The sequence below is a fragment of the Balaenoptera musculus genome, chromosome 3, assembly GCF_009873245.2.
Source record: "Balaenoptera musculus isolate JJ_BM4_2016_0621 chromosome 3, mBalMus1.pri.v3, whole genome shotgun sequence".
In the NCBI taxonomy this organism is placed as follows: Eukaryota; Metazoa; Chordata; class Mammalia; order Artiodactyla; family Balaenopteridae; genus Balaenoptera; species Balaenoptera musculus.
This window is the reverse complement of record NC_045787.1, coordinates 531,395-546,245: the sequence shown is the minus strand read 5'-3', so window position 1 is coordinate 546,245 and position 14,851 is coordinate 531,395. Positions and strand designations below refer to the sequence as shown.

Sequence of the window (14,851 nt, the reverse complement as noted above, 5' to 3'; positions counted from 1 at the left end):
CAACCCTGGAGCGTGGAGCACCCCTCCCGTCTTCTGACCCCAGGGCCCACAGACGCCACTTTCACCCTATTTCAGGGTCTTGAGGAGACCACAGAGCCAGGCCTGGCCCCAGGGCCGCAGTCACTCTGGTCCTGGATCTGACCCGGAGCCAAGCACGGCCGACGGCCCAGGGGCGGAAACTCGGGTCCTCCCACCCCCAGCCCAGCCCTGACCCCAGGCCTCCCTGGGCTGCACAGCCACCTGCAGACGATGCACCTTCACCTCAAGGCGTAAAACAGGCTAAAAGTCAAGTGATCGTGTGAGTAATTTTAAAATAAAACTCAAAGCATTTGAGAGTGATAAGAGAATCAAAATGAGAAAATTTTGGAAAAACAATTTTAATACTTAAGAAGTTCTGTGACAAAAGGTAACGTGTTCTTTTAAAAATGTATACGAAACACTAATATGAAATTTATTTTAGTATGAGATGAAAGCAACAAACACGATATTCTGTGGAATACATCCATTATTGGCCAATGTATTTTACACCTGTTAACATCAATCTGCATTTGAGCCGTGACTGACCGTGAAACGTCCCCGAAATGCCGGCCTGCACTGGACACCAGGGAGGCTTGCCCCGCGTCAGCTGCTCCTCCCCTGCAAGTGCAGCCTGTCTGCTTACTGAGAAGAGCACCTGCCCTAGAATTTTCTTCTCGATTTCTGTTAACATAGGAACAGGTTTTTCCTAGTCATCAGTCTCCGAAATGTCTGCACTAAACCAAACAAGCTCACAGCAGGAAGCAAATGCTGCCTTGCCTTGAGTGATGTGTACTTCTCTTTTAATGCTATGATTACATTCTTATTTAAGGCAATGTAGTTTCTGCTTCGCTTCTATAAAACTTACATTAGTCATCTTTTTTAAACAAAACTTGTCAGCATTTTGGGCCCAATCAACTGGAGCCAGGCTAGAATAAGGACATCTAGACGGTTCTCTACAAAGAGACACAGAGCTCAGATGATCGTCTTTTAAAACAGAGAAAACGACAGGCTGTTTGTCTTCTAACACGCGTTTAAAAGTACGTAAATATAACACGCTTCTTGAACACCACCGGTCTGTGGGTTTCTGGCCGGCAAGGCTCAGCCACGGGCTCGGAGATTGCCGGGCGGGCGCTGCTGTGAGAGAAGCCTGTCGCCTCCCTGCTGTGCGCTCACCGAGAACGCAGACGGGGGCGCCAGGTCACACGCACGACGAGAGCTTCTCCCTGTCCTCAAACTGCTTGTCCACGGCCAGAGACAGGGCCTGGAGGAAGCCCTCGATGGTGACGCTGGGGGCCTGCAAAGACAGACGGCAGCGTGCGGGTTCTCGTCCTCGGAGGGGCCGCCCGGCAGCGCCCGACCCCCGCCAGGGCACAAGCACCTCCGAGCAGGCAGGGAGGGCCTGCACGGGAGCGCTCGACGTGCCAGCGAGGGCTGAGCAGACACACGGCCGCCCCCCCCCACTGCCCCAGGAGCCCGTCGCTTTGGAAACGTGAAATGAGGCAGAGACCCCGATGGTGGCAAGTGGGACTCTCAGCGAGGCCGCACCCTGCTGGACAGAGCGGGCGGCGGCGGAACAGGGCCCGGAGGCGGAGCTCGGCCGGGGACTCACCTGGATGTACAGAGCGTGAGCCAGAAGAGGGAGTTTCCTCAGGACACGGCCGCTGAGGCCCTCACTCTTCCTGTGAACGTGACCACACTCAGGGCGTCAACTCCACACGGACCGCTGCATGTTTCCGGACTAGACCCTGCACGTCCCTCCCCCAGAGCCCCTCGAGGGGGGCCAGGACAGGGTCCTGATGCCACCCACGGCCTCGCAAGGAGCACAGTGAGGTGGGCACACGGCTGGCAGCAACGGCTCCCCCGGGAACCGGGCTGGTTCACGTCTTAGTGAATTTTTGCCCAAGTCTCTGAACTGCTCTCCTCTGTCCCACCTCAGCCACTTTAACTAAATCTCTCCAACCGGTAGTGACTCCACCCCCCAGGCCCCGCCAGCGCCACCAGCTGGTGTCTGCAGCTCAGCCCACCTAAGGGCGCCCGCAGCCTTCCTGATTTCTCTCCAGTTTATGCAAATTCTAACGGTCCTTCGGGGCTCTGCTCCATTTCCCAGCTTCCCTTGATCACCAAGGCCATCTGAGAACTTGAAAGCGCTACCAGCCTGGGCCTTGAGCAGGCGTTGCCCACGATTCTCGATGCTCACGTGTTACGTGTCCCTCGGTGCCCAGGCAGCTGGACCGCTTTCCTTTATTTCCCAAAGCACCAAGCCTAGCGCCGTAATTGTTTAATTGTTTAACTGTTTGCTTATCAAAGCAAAAGCGTCCATTTTATTTTCTTGCCAATTTGTAAAAGTTTAACAGATACTGCTTAAGGAATCAGTAATGCGTCAAAGAGAGCCTTAATCTGAACGTCTTTCCAGATACAAGGGCAGCACTTTGTTCACGGTCCACTGTCACGTCTAGGAGGCAGGAGGGCAGCTGCCCTCCACCCTCCTGCCCAGGAGCCCAGGGTCGGGGAGGCTAGGGGGCTTCTGGCGCGTGTGCGATGCCTCGGGATCAAGCCCCTGCCGTCTGACCCCAAACTACCACCCCGGCTGCCGCAGGCAGTTACGACGGCCTCCCCGCCAATCCCAAAGCAAACGGGCTTCTCTTGGTTACTAAAGTGAGGTCAGTGCTCACCTTGAAATTTCACTCAGAAGGAGGCTCAACTTGGACACGTTGTTTTCAATGAAGCCGATCATCTCCAGCTCGCGGAGGGTCAGCAGCTGCTGGCGAGGGTATATGATCTGACACTGCGGGGACAGAGGGAGGGTCAGCAACGGGGACAGCACTTAGACGGCAGACACACTCCACATCACATCTCAGAAATCCAAGTAGGGCCATTGGACCTGCACGGGCCCCAGGAAGCAGCTCTCTCACACAGCCCCGCTGCTTCTAACAAAGGCAAGAATACAGACAGCAAAACATGTCTCAGAAGCCACAGCGGCTCAGCCCCTTCTGCTCCTGTGGGCAAAGCATGTCCTCAGCACGTGTCAGGTGGGAGGAACTCAGAGGTGTTGCATCCAGCCCGGTATTCAGTTTCGACCATGCGTCACACCCCACAACGGACAGAGTTGGGCCCTGGAGCTGGACTTGGCCAGCCTTTCAAGGAGGGTCTCTGTTCACTGTTTTAAAATCAAGACTCATTTGGTGGAATGACAGACAGCCTCTAACTGACCATGGACCCGGGTCCTAGAGTTCACCTCCCAGACCACGTGTCTGCACGTGGGACGCTCCTTCCCAAGCACCCGCGCTAAACTGTCAGGCTGCCACGCTGACGCTGCCACACCGTCCGATTCAGGAGCCACGAGAGGAGAAAGGAGAGGTCTGGCTGCACATTTGGGAGGGCTGGTGGGGGTCGTAGGTAAAACTAAGCAACAGGGTCTGTGCTGGGTGTGTTCTGACCTTCCCACCTGACTGCGTGACACTCCCTCAGGCTCCCTGCGGCCTCCGCGGACCCCCCAGGGACCTGAGCCGTCCAGCGGGCTCCTGACAGCGCGGGGCCACAGTCCCTCGCCGACAGCCTTCAGGGCCGGCCAAACCTCCGCCACATCGGAATGTCTTCATTTCCCATAAACCGTCTAAGAAACGACACCTGCTCCAGGCACTCGGCTCCCCAGAAAACGTCCGAACGCCTGGCGAAACCTCAGGGCAGCCCCCAGACTCGCAGCACAGCACGACGCGGCACCCTGGGAAGGCACCCGGGGGCCTCCAGCAGGATCCCCACCACACAGGCTCCTAAACGGCGGCACCACGTCAAAGCCCCACGCCCCACCCCGCCCCCCAAGGCACGGGAAAGCAGGAGGGCCCGCGCGCCTGGACAGCGCACCCGGGGCGGAGACCAGCTCCCGTCCCTGTCAGAGGCCGGGTCACCCTTGTGAGGACGCTGGGGCCCCCCCTCTGTGGTGCAGGCAGCGGTCCCATCCCCCAGCCGGTTACAAGGATGCCAGCCTGGCGATCGCTGTATACATCCCCATTTGCTGGCTGCATTGGTTACCGCCCACGGGCACACGCAGGCCCTGAGACCGACTCGCGAGAGGCAGACTGTGAACATGAATGCGCTCGCTGCCGCTGTGCTCGCGCTGACGGTAGAACCTGGGGCCGCCAACACTGCAGCCGACGACCTCCCTGTGAACTACGACCTCCAGTCTGGTGACCTCCCTGTGAACCAGGACCACTACGGTTCTTCCTCTCTCAGGGGAGGAAATCGAGGCCCAGAGAGCAGGTCACTTGCAAAGGCCATGAGGTCCGGGACAGGCCCACACCCCTACTCACTCGGCACCTTGCAGATCAGCAGATCAAACCACCATGATGATCAGCAAAATACTGGACCAGTGGCTGTGATTTCGACTATTCACTCAACCTGCAGATACAACAACTGTAGCTTTTTTTTTTTGGCCTCACCACGTGGCCCGTGGGATTTTAGCTCCCCGACCAGGGATCGAACCCTCACCCCATGCAGTGGAAACACGGAGCCTTAACCACTGGACCACCAGGGAAGTCCCCAACAATTGTAACTTTCAGTCTCAGGAGATGATTGATGTCAGGTTGAGAGACCTCATTCTACATTGGAACCAGATGTATTAGGCTACGTCAGCGAGTCAAGAAAACATAAGAAATCTACTGATTAGGACAGAGAGAAAAAAACCAAGGTACCCTCATCAGTTCTTCCAGGCAGGAGAGGTAGATTCTGAAAATGGCTGCTGCGGAGGGCGGCCCAATGTACTGCCTGATGTCAGCTCTGTCCACGAAGGCCACGTCGATCCTCTCCGTGATGTTGGAAGTGGTCAGGATCACCACGTTGGAGTGCCTGCGGACAGAGAGGTGAGGACCGGTCACCCCATGCCGTAGGGACTCGACCACACCTGACCCGACACGAGGAGCGTCAGGACAGACGGCCGCCAAGGTCCCGGGCATTCAGCCAGCGCCCTTCAGCCGGCTACACTCCCCCTCCGCACACCTGCCCGCGAGGCCTTCCGAAGCTCCTGCCTGATCCCCAACTCCTGCCAGGTTTTCCTGGCTGCAACACAGCAGACCCTCCCCGGGCCGTGCCCTGGTCGCTCCCCTGCCTCCCGGAAAGCTCTCCCGGGCCCCTGCTTGACATCCCCCTGCCTTCCACCCACGGCGAACCCCTCACCTCTGCGCGCGCCCCCGAGCCCCCAGCACCTACACTCCCGCCTGCCTGGGCACGGCCATGCACAGGTACACAGCCCTCTGCAGGGTGAGCAGGGTGAGCCCGGGGCGGGGCGGGCACACGGGCCAGGAGGCTGGTGAGCCCAGGCTGCGCGGAGGGCGCACACACGCCGCTGGGACCCCCTCGTCCGGGGCTCGGGCTTTTCACAAACGGTCAGACCCGCACAGAGGCAGCGTGAGGTGAGCGGGGTGAGAGACAAACCAGAGCCCCAGTCTCCACTCCTCCCGGAGTGACGGGGGTGGTCCGGGGCCCCATCTTCTGCCTTGAGCAGTGGGTGCGCAGCAAGGCCATCAGGGCAATGGGAACCGCAGGGAGTTGGGGTTTCTGGGCCGAATGAGGGCCGGGGACTGTGTGGACGTACAGGTCTTCAATGGAGGCTCGCCCACCAGAACCGTGAGCAGGGCGGGAGCGCAGGCCCCTCCTCCCACCCAGAGATGCCGGGGCGACGCTGGCAGCAGGAACTGAGCGGTCAGGAGAGCGGAGAGAGGGAGGGGCCCCCGGGGGCCGAATGCCGCGGACGGTTCCGCACGAAGCGCTGGGGTGGACGAGGGGGCGGTGGCAGGGGGAGAAACCAGACCGAAGAGCGGGGGTGTGGGGTGAGGAGGCAGAGACAAGAGGGTCTACACCTCACACAAAGTTCGCTTGCAGAAGAAGCAAGGGACGCCTGCAGCTGACCCCAACAGACAATGCAGACGTTCTCCGCTGTGAAGAACACCGTGACGGCCAGGGTCAAGTCTGACACAGCACGGCGTAGCTCACGGCGCTCCACTCAGCAGACCCACTTCTGAGCGCGGCACGTGGAGGGCAACGGGAGAACCACCGCACAGAGCAGACGGGGCTTCTCGTGCGTCAGGAGTCGCCCCCTAGAGCTGGATCGGCTTTGGGCACACTGGCCGCAGGCCTGGAGTGCGAGGCTGGACCGCGGACACGCGAAACCCGGCCCCGTGAAGGGCGAGCAGCTGGCGCCCCACCCGCCCGGTGCCGGCCCTTCAACGACCGCCACCGCCAGGTCCTGCTGGCACTAACTCAGACACTACATTTTGCTTCTCTGCAGGGCACACATCCTCCCCACACCCAAGGTTTGTTTTGCATTTTTAATACTTTAATAAAGAAAAAAAACTTAATTTCTAAAACATGCATTTAGTACAAGCTGCCTCAAATGTGGAGAAGACAGAGCCCACGCTCAGTGCCAGATGCGTTCTTAGCTAGAAAAGCTGGGAGTAAGGCTGGGCGGTGTCCGTGCTTCTCACGCAAGCCCGCTGTGCACAGCGTTACCTTTTGATCTGATCGATTTGGGTCAACACGGCGTTGACTACGCGGATGGCATCCGAAGGCTCGGCACCCGCCCTGCAGGCATTGCGGGCGGCCGTTAGGCTCTCCACCTGTAGGGACGGAGCAATGGGGCGTTGTCAGCTGGGCAGACGCAGGTGTGGGCACGCGCACCTGCACCGTGAGCCTGATGAGAGGGGTGCCCGTGGGGCAAGGACTGCAGGGCACGGAGCCTGCGGGGGCTGGACCCGCCCCAGCGATTTACGAGGCCCCTTAGTCTCGAGCCTCCTCCAGTCACAGGTTTAAAGTCTGAACACACGTACCTCGTCAATCAGCACAAACACCAGAGCATCTTTGTCATCAATTAAGTCCTGAATCTTCTGGAACATCCTAGTTACCAGCTTGCCACTCTGGAAGCAAAACACTCTTTATTACCCACTTGCACTCATCAAGCTGCCTGGTGCACACGTGCCCACTGTCCCCACCTGGCTTTGCTCTGACCCCAGGTGGCCGCACGAGCCCACCGTCTCCTGACGGCCCCTCGGAAAACTCCCTGAACCAGAGAAGCCAGGTCTGCAGAGAACCCAGATGCCCTCCCTCCTGGCTTCGTGGGCCAGGGATGCATGCACAGCTCAGGTGACTCGCACCTTGGCCCCCCTGTCTTCCCTCCTTTCCCTTCCCAGTTGTCCTCACGACCAGGACAGCCTGGGTCTCGCGTGCAAACCGGCCCGGTGCACCCCTTATGGGCACTCCCTGTCCCCACTCACCACCCACCAGGGGGACCTCCTGACACAGGTGCCCGCGGCAGAGCCTTTCAGAGGTGAGGGGCACCTGTGACATCACCTGGCTGGAGTCCCTCAGGTCACAGACGGTGAACGAGGCTCAAGCCCCAAGCGCATGCTCCGCTGAGGGGTGCCGCCCCGTTAGAAGGCAGACCCCTCCCTCTTAACGTTACACTGAACTTCCTGTCCCACCCAGTCAGAGGTCTGGATGTGACGGGCAGAGGCGTCAGACTATTTCCAAGTTACCGCTGAGCTCTGGAAGTTTTCTCTGACCGCAAAGTCAGCTCCTTGTCACTTTCCCATTTCCCATTTCACCTCTTTCTCTCCTAAAGCTTTTGGAGGAGAAAGTTTGCCTAATCTACCGGACAACTTTTCAACCGCATGGCTGACAATCGAGAGAACTGGAATTCGTACTAACACTTACTTCTGAAAACCACTTAGAGAACAGGCTGTGGCTGTTTATTTCGATTAACTGGCCATACCGGTACCTAAGACGGGAAAAAAGAGTCACAGCAGTTGTTACAAATCGGTCCGCAGCCTCCGCAGCGGCAGCCGCCTCCACCTCATTAATGCAACATCTCTCAAATGCCCAGCAGGTTGAGAACGGCTACTTTGTTAAATCATTACAGCCACTGACACACGACCGATCGACCTCGCAAGCTATATACTAAAAATTACGAAAAATCTAACAAGATGCATCACCGTCAATAGTTCTAGATGGAGCAAATTAAGTTTCTCGAACTGAACAGTATCTTCATTTGAATTAAAGCAAGAATAAAATCCCTCTCATTTTAAATCTGCTTATAATTTACACTTCCATATTGAAAAAGCATTACCTGCACTAACACAGCAAACAAATCAAAACACAAGCATTGAAAAATTTTTTGGCCAGAGCGGAACATTTTTTCCTCCTTCCACAAAACCGTAAAGAATGTGACAATTTGTTTTCTGGCACAAAATCACTTCCTGCAAACCTAGAGCCCTGGAAAGCTCAAAAGGGAACCTGAACACATACCGACTGAAGTCCAGCACTAACACTCTATCCACCAAGGAGGTGGTAAGAGATCTGGATGCACTCAGTTCTGACTAAAATCGAACAGGAAACAGGCCCGAGAAAAGCTAACTCCCCGGTCCTCCTCACAGTTTCTTTCATGTCAAAAGTCCACAGAAGAAAAAGAATTACTTTTAAAAAGTATCATTAATTTTCCAGTTGAAAAAGACCATTTACTAATTCTGTTTAACAAAACAGGAGAAGGGGGAGACAGACAACCTAATGAATACGGATCGGGTTGACTATTAAACAAAATTAATCATAAAGCATTTTGAATATTAAGTGAAGTGGGCGAAAGAGACTTTCTAAGGCTTCTTTTTGCCACAAAATAAGTACAGATTTCCAGATCTTTGTACTGGAAAAGTTACATTTCTTGTAATAACACCTCCCCCTCTGGTGGCTTAGGAAACTGCCCTTAAGAGGTCTTCAAAACACAGATGCATTTCACTATGTAAAGACCAAGGCCAAATTACTAAACATAAAAAAAGGGTTGAAATAAAGCAATTTCCCTACTTATAAGACATTTTTGAAAACAAAATAGATTTAAAAGTAAATCTCACAGGATTTCCTCTTCTGGTCATACTGGATCAACAGGGATCATATTTACCTTCTGCTTTAACCAACTAGAAAACCAGTCAGAACAGATGAAACAACGTCTGTGACAGGCACTGGACGACAGCTCTGGAGGTCGGTGACCCGAGAGGAGGGCAATGGGGCGAGCGCGACCGCCCTGACTTCCTGCCTGGAGCACCTTCCAACAGCGACCGTGGGGGGGACCCAAGAAGAGTGGCCATCAGGCGAGTCGAGGAGACAGAGGCCAGAGTTCAAGGAGCCTGAGGTGTCTGGAGGCTACAGAGCAGGGTTCCAGAGAGGAGGGGGATACACAGGAATAAAGCTCCAGAAACCATCACGGGGCCCTGGAGTCTTTCCTGGATATGTGGTGTGTGTGAGTAGGGAAACCCTGGCGCTCACAGGCCAGGAGTGTTCAAGGCCCCAACAGCCAAGGTGCAGAGTACTCGCTGCTCATCCAGGGGCTCAACTGAGACCCGAGAAGGGCCCCACCTGAGCGTTAAGCCTAGACCACATCAAGACCCCTCTCGAACAAAGCTTAAAAAGAGACCTCAAAAAGGATCACACCAAAGACAAGCACACAAACGCCTGCCAGAACAAAACCCAGCAGTCATTAAAGACCGACCACAGAATCCAGATGCTTGGAATCGTAACGTCCACATTCAATCAAAAATTACCTGACACGCCAAGAAGCAGAAACATGTGTCCCGTAACCAGACCCAGGTGATAGTGACAATGGACTTGGTAGACAGAGCATAAGACAGCTATCATACACTTACCCCAGGATTTACCAAGAGCACAATGGGACAAGAAATGCAAGTATAAAAGGAACCAAACAGAGTCTCCAAAGAAAAATACACTACCAGAAACGAAAATTTCACTGAACAGAATTAAAAACAGATCGTCTACTGCAGAAAACTATCCAAAATGAAACACAGACAGAAAATTTTAAAAACCTGAAAACACCAGAAGAGCACATCAGCGGCCTGTGGGACATCAGGCAGTCTAACATGTAAACAAACGCCGAGCGCAGGGGAACTAGTGGAAAAGGTAACAGCCAAATATTCCCTAAGTGTGATAAAACCATAAGCCCCAAAACTGCCAAAACTCAAGGAGGAACAGACAAACCCGGCGCCAGGCTTGGACAGTCCTCCCAGGAGGCGACAGAACAGCAGACAGATGATCAGCGAGCATGGGCATCAAGCGTCCGGAGCCAACACACGTGGGACCGTCGGCCCAGCGAGAGCAGAAACACGTCCTAAGTGCACGTGGGGTGGCAGTCACCAGGAGAGACCACGTGCTGGTCATAAAGCAAGTCTCAACACGTTTAAAAAGACTGGAATCATGACTCAAGACAACGCTGAGTACAGAGGAATTCGTTAATTTACGTTGAAAGACAGAGACCTACTATTCATGTAAAATGATTTAAAAATAAAAACAGTTTCCGTTGTTGTAATTGAAAACCCAGCAAACCCACTTCTGTGGCTCTCCTCTCTCAAATTACCGAAGTTACCTGCTTGAGAGTCTGATGGTCAATTTCTGGGCTAAAGCTTTACACAGGGATGTTTTTCCAGTTCCTGGAGGACCTGTAACAAAATGCAAGCAAATTATGTTTTTAAGTCAGTGCTATAACAAATTTGTTAAACAGTAGTTGCATTATCCACAGGATATAAGATAACAAACAGACTTCAGTGCTACGAATGTTATTACCACAATTACCGCTTATGAACTTACAAAGAAATCTGCTAGTGGTGTAAATGCTAGAAAACATCACCAAGTATGCCTCCTGGCCCACAATCCGCTCCACGTTTGTCCACATCTACACTGACATCCTCCTCGTCCCCACACATCCTCTATGAAATCCACTGATTATGAAAATCCACCTTTCAAAGGTCAAACACACTTTTCCTGGTAACCATCAGGACCCTGAAGGCACTGACGTTTGCTCTTTCTGAAGCCCACGGAACCACCATCTTTCACTCGTTACCTGGACGTGGGCCCGAACGCCACACTACACAGGGAGAGCGGTAAGGCGAGGGCTTGTGTCCTGAGTGTGTGTCACTTAGCACAGTGTTTTGCAGGAACTCTGAGGTAACTGATGTGGAAGCATGAACCCATCCAAGAGAAAATGCTGACACATTCAACTCTGATTTTCTGCATTTTCCATAGTTTAAGAGTAAATATACAACCAATTCTAAATGGAAGTAATGTACTGCACTAATTAAAACACCTCTCGATTGCCTAGTCTGACCCTGGTATTAAGACAATCTGCCAGAATATATGCTATTTAAAAGACATTGATTTCTTAAAGTTGTATACAAGCCTACAATCTTTATTGTATAAAGAGGCTAATTACCCTTTTAATTATAGTTCCTACTTCACTGTAATTGGGGTTTTCTCTCGATTCTTTTCTCTCCAGGGACATTAAGAAAGAAAACCCAGCATTCTCCTCCAAGAACTAGCCAGAGTCCTGTAAAGTGTGGCATTTGCAGTTCATTACCCATCAAGGGAAGCTCTAAGGATACTATGAAGAAACACAAGGCAACTGCTATCCTGAGGAGTCCATAACCGATCGGAAAATGAGGCAGGTATTTGAAAAGTTTAATAATAGTATAAAAAGTCACAAGGCATAACCAGGTGGCTGCCAAACAAAGGGTCAAGTAACCAAAGCCCCGCGAGCGTGAGCCCGACTGGCTTCACAGAGGAGGACGCTCTAGGACAACTCCGGCCCCAGCAGAAAAAAGCAGCTGCAACTCTCGCAGGAGGACAAAGGCACGAGTAGAAGCCTGGTTTCACGCAGTTTATCTTGTCAAACAAAGCTGTAATGCTTTACCATGAAGCAGCACCACCCGGTTCCAGGTGATGAGATTGCTGTCGACCTTCTTGTCTGAAAACAGTAAAGTTGTCATCACATAGTCAAGGAGCTGAGTGGAGAAAGGAAAAATACAGATAAAGTCCCCGGCAAGGCGAAGGTTCCGCTGAACGTGCCCTAAATGAGCAGAGCGACGGGAGTCTTCAGAGACTGCCATGGCCAGACGCTTGCCAGACACCTACAGGCTTTCAACTCAGACGGTAACTTGAGATATAAGAGGACAAGCGCTGGCTGTTACTGTTTTAAGGATAAAAGGTGAACACGAAGATCACTTTTATTTAAAATGCCAACGACACACAAAACAACTGAGGGACACGCCAAGTAAGAGTGAGCTCCTTCCTCTGGGACACAGCAGTGGACCAGCACACGGCCCATTCACTGAAAGAACAAGAGCCGGGGCTCTGCGGTCCACTGTGGCTGCCTAGAGGAGCCTGGGGTGATGAGGGGTGGTGGGGACAGACCCCTAGTGTCCCCCCGGCGTGCAGAAGGACTCTTCCCCTTGAAGGGGGTTCAGACACGTTGGAACCTGCTCAGACCTGCCCACCTGCTCAGTCTGCCCCTCGGCACTGCCTCCTCAGCCCACGGAGTGACCCTGTGCACGTGCTTGGTCACACCAAGCGTGAGACCCAGTGCAAGTGGTCTTCACCCTCCCAACACTCCCCCTTCTCCCAAGGGGAACTCCCCGGAGGGCAGCTCCACTCAGGAGCAATCCCACAGGACAGAAATCCAGGACATGGGCTGCTGGTAAGCAGTGTTCACAAAAGCCCATCTGAGTTAAGGAGTGCTAGAGAGTGACACAATAATGATTCTACTTCAAATAATGGGGTCTTTTGGGAAAAATGCACAACTCACGTGAGATTTGACTTCCACATCATACACCAGGCTGTCCCAAAGCCCATGGAATTCAGCTGAGAGAATAAAACAAAAACCTAATTTTAGGAAAGGAAGCCTTGCACCTACTGGTTTGGTCTGCCCTGAGCCGCTGATGCCCTCCACTGCTCCACACGCGGTAAGCTAAAATTCTGGTTACCGGGAAGCCAGACTTTTAAAATTGTTCTTAAAATTAAAGATGTTGAATAAATGGCAGTCGCACGTGGCTTTGAATAGGTAATTAACCTCTTTGTCATATTATTCTGTACACCTGTCTTTGTGGACCTGTGCTCGGACACAACACAGACCCTGAACCCACCACTCTCCCCACGAGCCGCCATTCCGGCAGAGCTGAGCGGCAGGTCTATTCTAGTCGTTAGGACATCAAGCCTAACCCGGATTAGAAGCAGGATTCTGCCTGCTAGACCCCATCGGCAAAGTTCACAGAGGAGCATCGAGAAGGCAGGAGAAAGGAGTGGTCCAGCAAGACTGACCAATTGGGCAGGAGAGAAGAGCACCAGTGTAATTCTCAATTAGCACTGTCTTTGAGGGATCCATCCAAATAGGTTCAAACTGGAAATTTCTACCTTTCTCTGTCGTGATATACTTTCTATTTCATAAGAGATAAAACATTCTAAAATTCTACACAGCGGACAAAACCTCCTTGACAAGCCCAAGGCGCGTGCCATCCTCCGACCTCCCATTCTCGGCATGCTCTGCCTACTGTTACTGTCACAGGTACCTGCAGGCAGCACCCAATGGTTTGCTGCAATTATATTTTCTGTCTCTTCCTCCAGATTTTCACTGCTGGGGCCATCTTCATTCAGCTGGAAGATGTGAAGTGCAATGGTGCACGTGCTCAAATCAATGGGCTGCGATGAGAAGGAAACATCAAATAAATCTACACAACACCCTCTCAAAACAACAAGTGCACGTTCACGGGGCCACTGAGAATTAGTAAGTTACCTGTGGATCTTTAGCCTTTAATTCCGTGTCAACAATGGACACAGACTGCACATTTCTGGTCAGAAAAGGCTCATCAAACTCAGTCCACGCGTAATCGCCAAACACGATATTATGCCTGTTGAGGAGCTTTCTAACACTCAGCTTTAGATCTTCTTTTTTTGCAGTGCTAGGAAAGCAAACAAAACGTGTAAATCAGGTCTGAGTTAAAAACCAACATTTTAACAGTAAGTGATTTAAAAAAAAAACAAACAGGCGGAACAGGGAAAAGGGCAGCAGTGAAGAGGGCAGGCAGGAGGGCCTGCCTGGGGAGCAGACCTGCGCGGACTCCTCGTGACCTGGGGAAGCCGCCCAAGGGCTCTGTGCCCCAGGTCCCCATCCGGAGAAGGGGCGACGGCAAGAGTCGGTGCCACCCTGGGCTCCTGGAGGTCAGTCACTACGCTGGAGCTGTGCTGGACAACGCGAGGCCCACCGTGAAGCCCGCAAAGCGCAGGCGCAATGACAGGGCTGTGATTAACGGAGACTGGAAGCCCCAAGCTGCGGCGGCGGGCAACGAGGCCGTGAGCTGCGGTCCCCCTTCAGCCCCCTGCCCGCTGCTTCCCAGACCTCGCAGGCCCTTCGGCTGCCCCTAGAGAACCACCCCCCCCCGCCGCCCGCAGGCGCCCCTCGCCCGCCACCGGCACCCCCGGCGCCCCGGCCCCTCCCCGCCCACCGAGGCCAGACAGGGTTCGCCGGGGGTCGGGACTGCGGGCGAGGGTGCGGGGTCAGGGCCGTTTCCCCAGACTCGGAACTCCTGCGACCGGCCGTCCCAGAGCCCGGCGTTCCCGGGCTCGGCTGGGGCCGGGGCCGGGGCCGGGCCGGAGTCCGCCTCGGGATCGGAGTCGGCTCCTGTCAGGGCGGGATCTGGTCGGGGTCAGGCTCGGGGGAGCGGGTCGAGGTCGGGTGTTGTCAGGTCGGGGTTGCGCCGCGGTCGGCTCGGGGCCCGGCTCACCTGCCGCTCCGCTGGTGGACCTCCACATGGACGGTCGGCGCCTCGGCCACGCAGGGCAGCGCCTGCTTCAGGTCGCCCACGGCCTCGTCCATGGCGCCGCCGCCGGAAGCCGAGAGGACCGGGCCGGACCGCGGCCGCCGCCGCCTCTCGCCCCACGCCGCCGCCACCGCCGCCGCCACCGCAGCAGCCTCAGCCCTCCGGCCGCGCCCGCGCTTCGAACCTGCCGCGCGCAGCGTCCC

The 14,851-nt window shown here is 54.4% G+C and overlaps 1 protein-coding gene across 1 annotated transcript; it reads right to left on the bottom strand.

The window, feature by feature from the left end:
* Nucleotides 1-361: 361 nt before the first annotated feature.
* On the bottom strand, nt 362-14,849 carry TRIP13 (thyroid hormone receptor interactor 13). The gene is made up of 13 exons (XM_036849331.1): nt 14,613-14,849; nt 13,625-13,790; nt 13,401-13,530; nt 12,641-12,696; nt 11,750-11,840; nt 10,430-10,502; nt 7,720-7,783; nt 6,837-6,923; nt 6,520-6,626; nt 4,707-4,860; nt 2,691-2,803; nt 1,628-1,697; nt 362-1,312 (listed from the first exon to the last, which is right to left on the bottom strand). The coding sequence occupies exons 1-13, from the start codon at nt 14,702-14,704 to the stop codon at nt 1,217-1,219; spliced, it is 1,299 nt and encodes a 432-aa protein (XP_036705226.1). The 5' UTR covers nt 14,705-14,849; the 3' UTR covers nt 362-1,216.
* Between the last annotated feature and the right edge of the window lie 2 nt (nt 14,850-14,851).

What these genes read in the sequence shown, in the direction of transcription:
- TRIP13 (XM_036849331.1), bottom strand. Translation starts at nt 14,704, where the DNA reads ATGGACGAGGCCGTGGGCGACCTGAAGCAGGCGCTGCCCTGCGTGGCC. An exon ending in CCGGGTGGTGCTGCTTCATG is followed by an intron (nt 10,503 to 11,749) that starts GTAAAGCATTAC and finishes ATTTTGTTACAG; the next exon opens with GTCCTCCAGGAACTGGAAAA. An exon ending in TGTTTGTGCTGATTGACGAG is followed by an intron (nt 6,627 to 6,836) that starts GTACGTGTGTTC and finishes CCGTCCCTACAG; the next exon opens with GTGGAGAGCCTAACGGCCGC.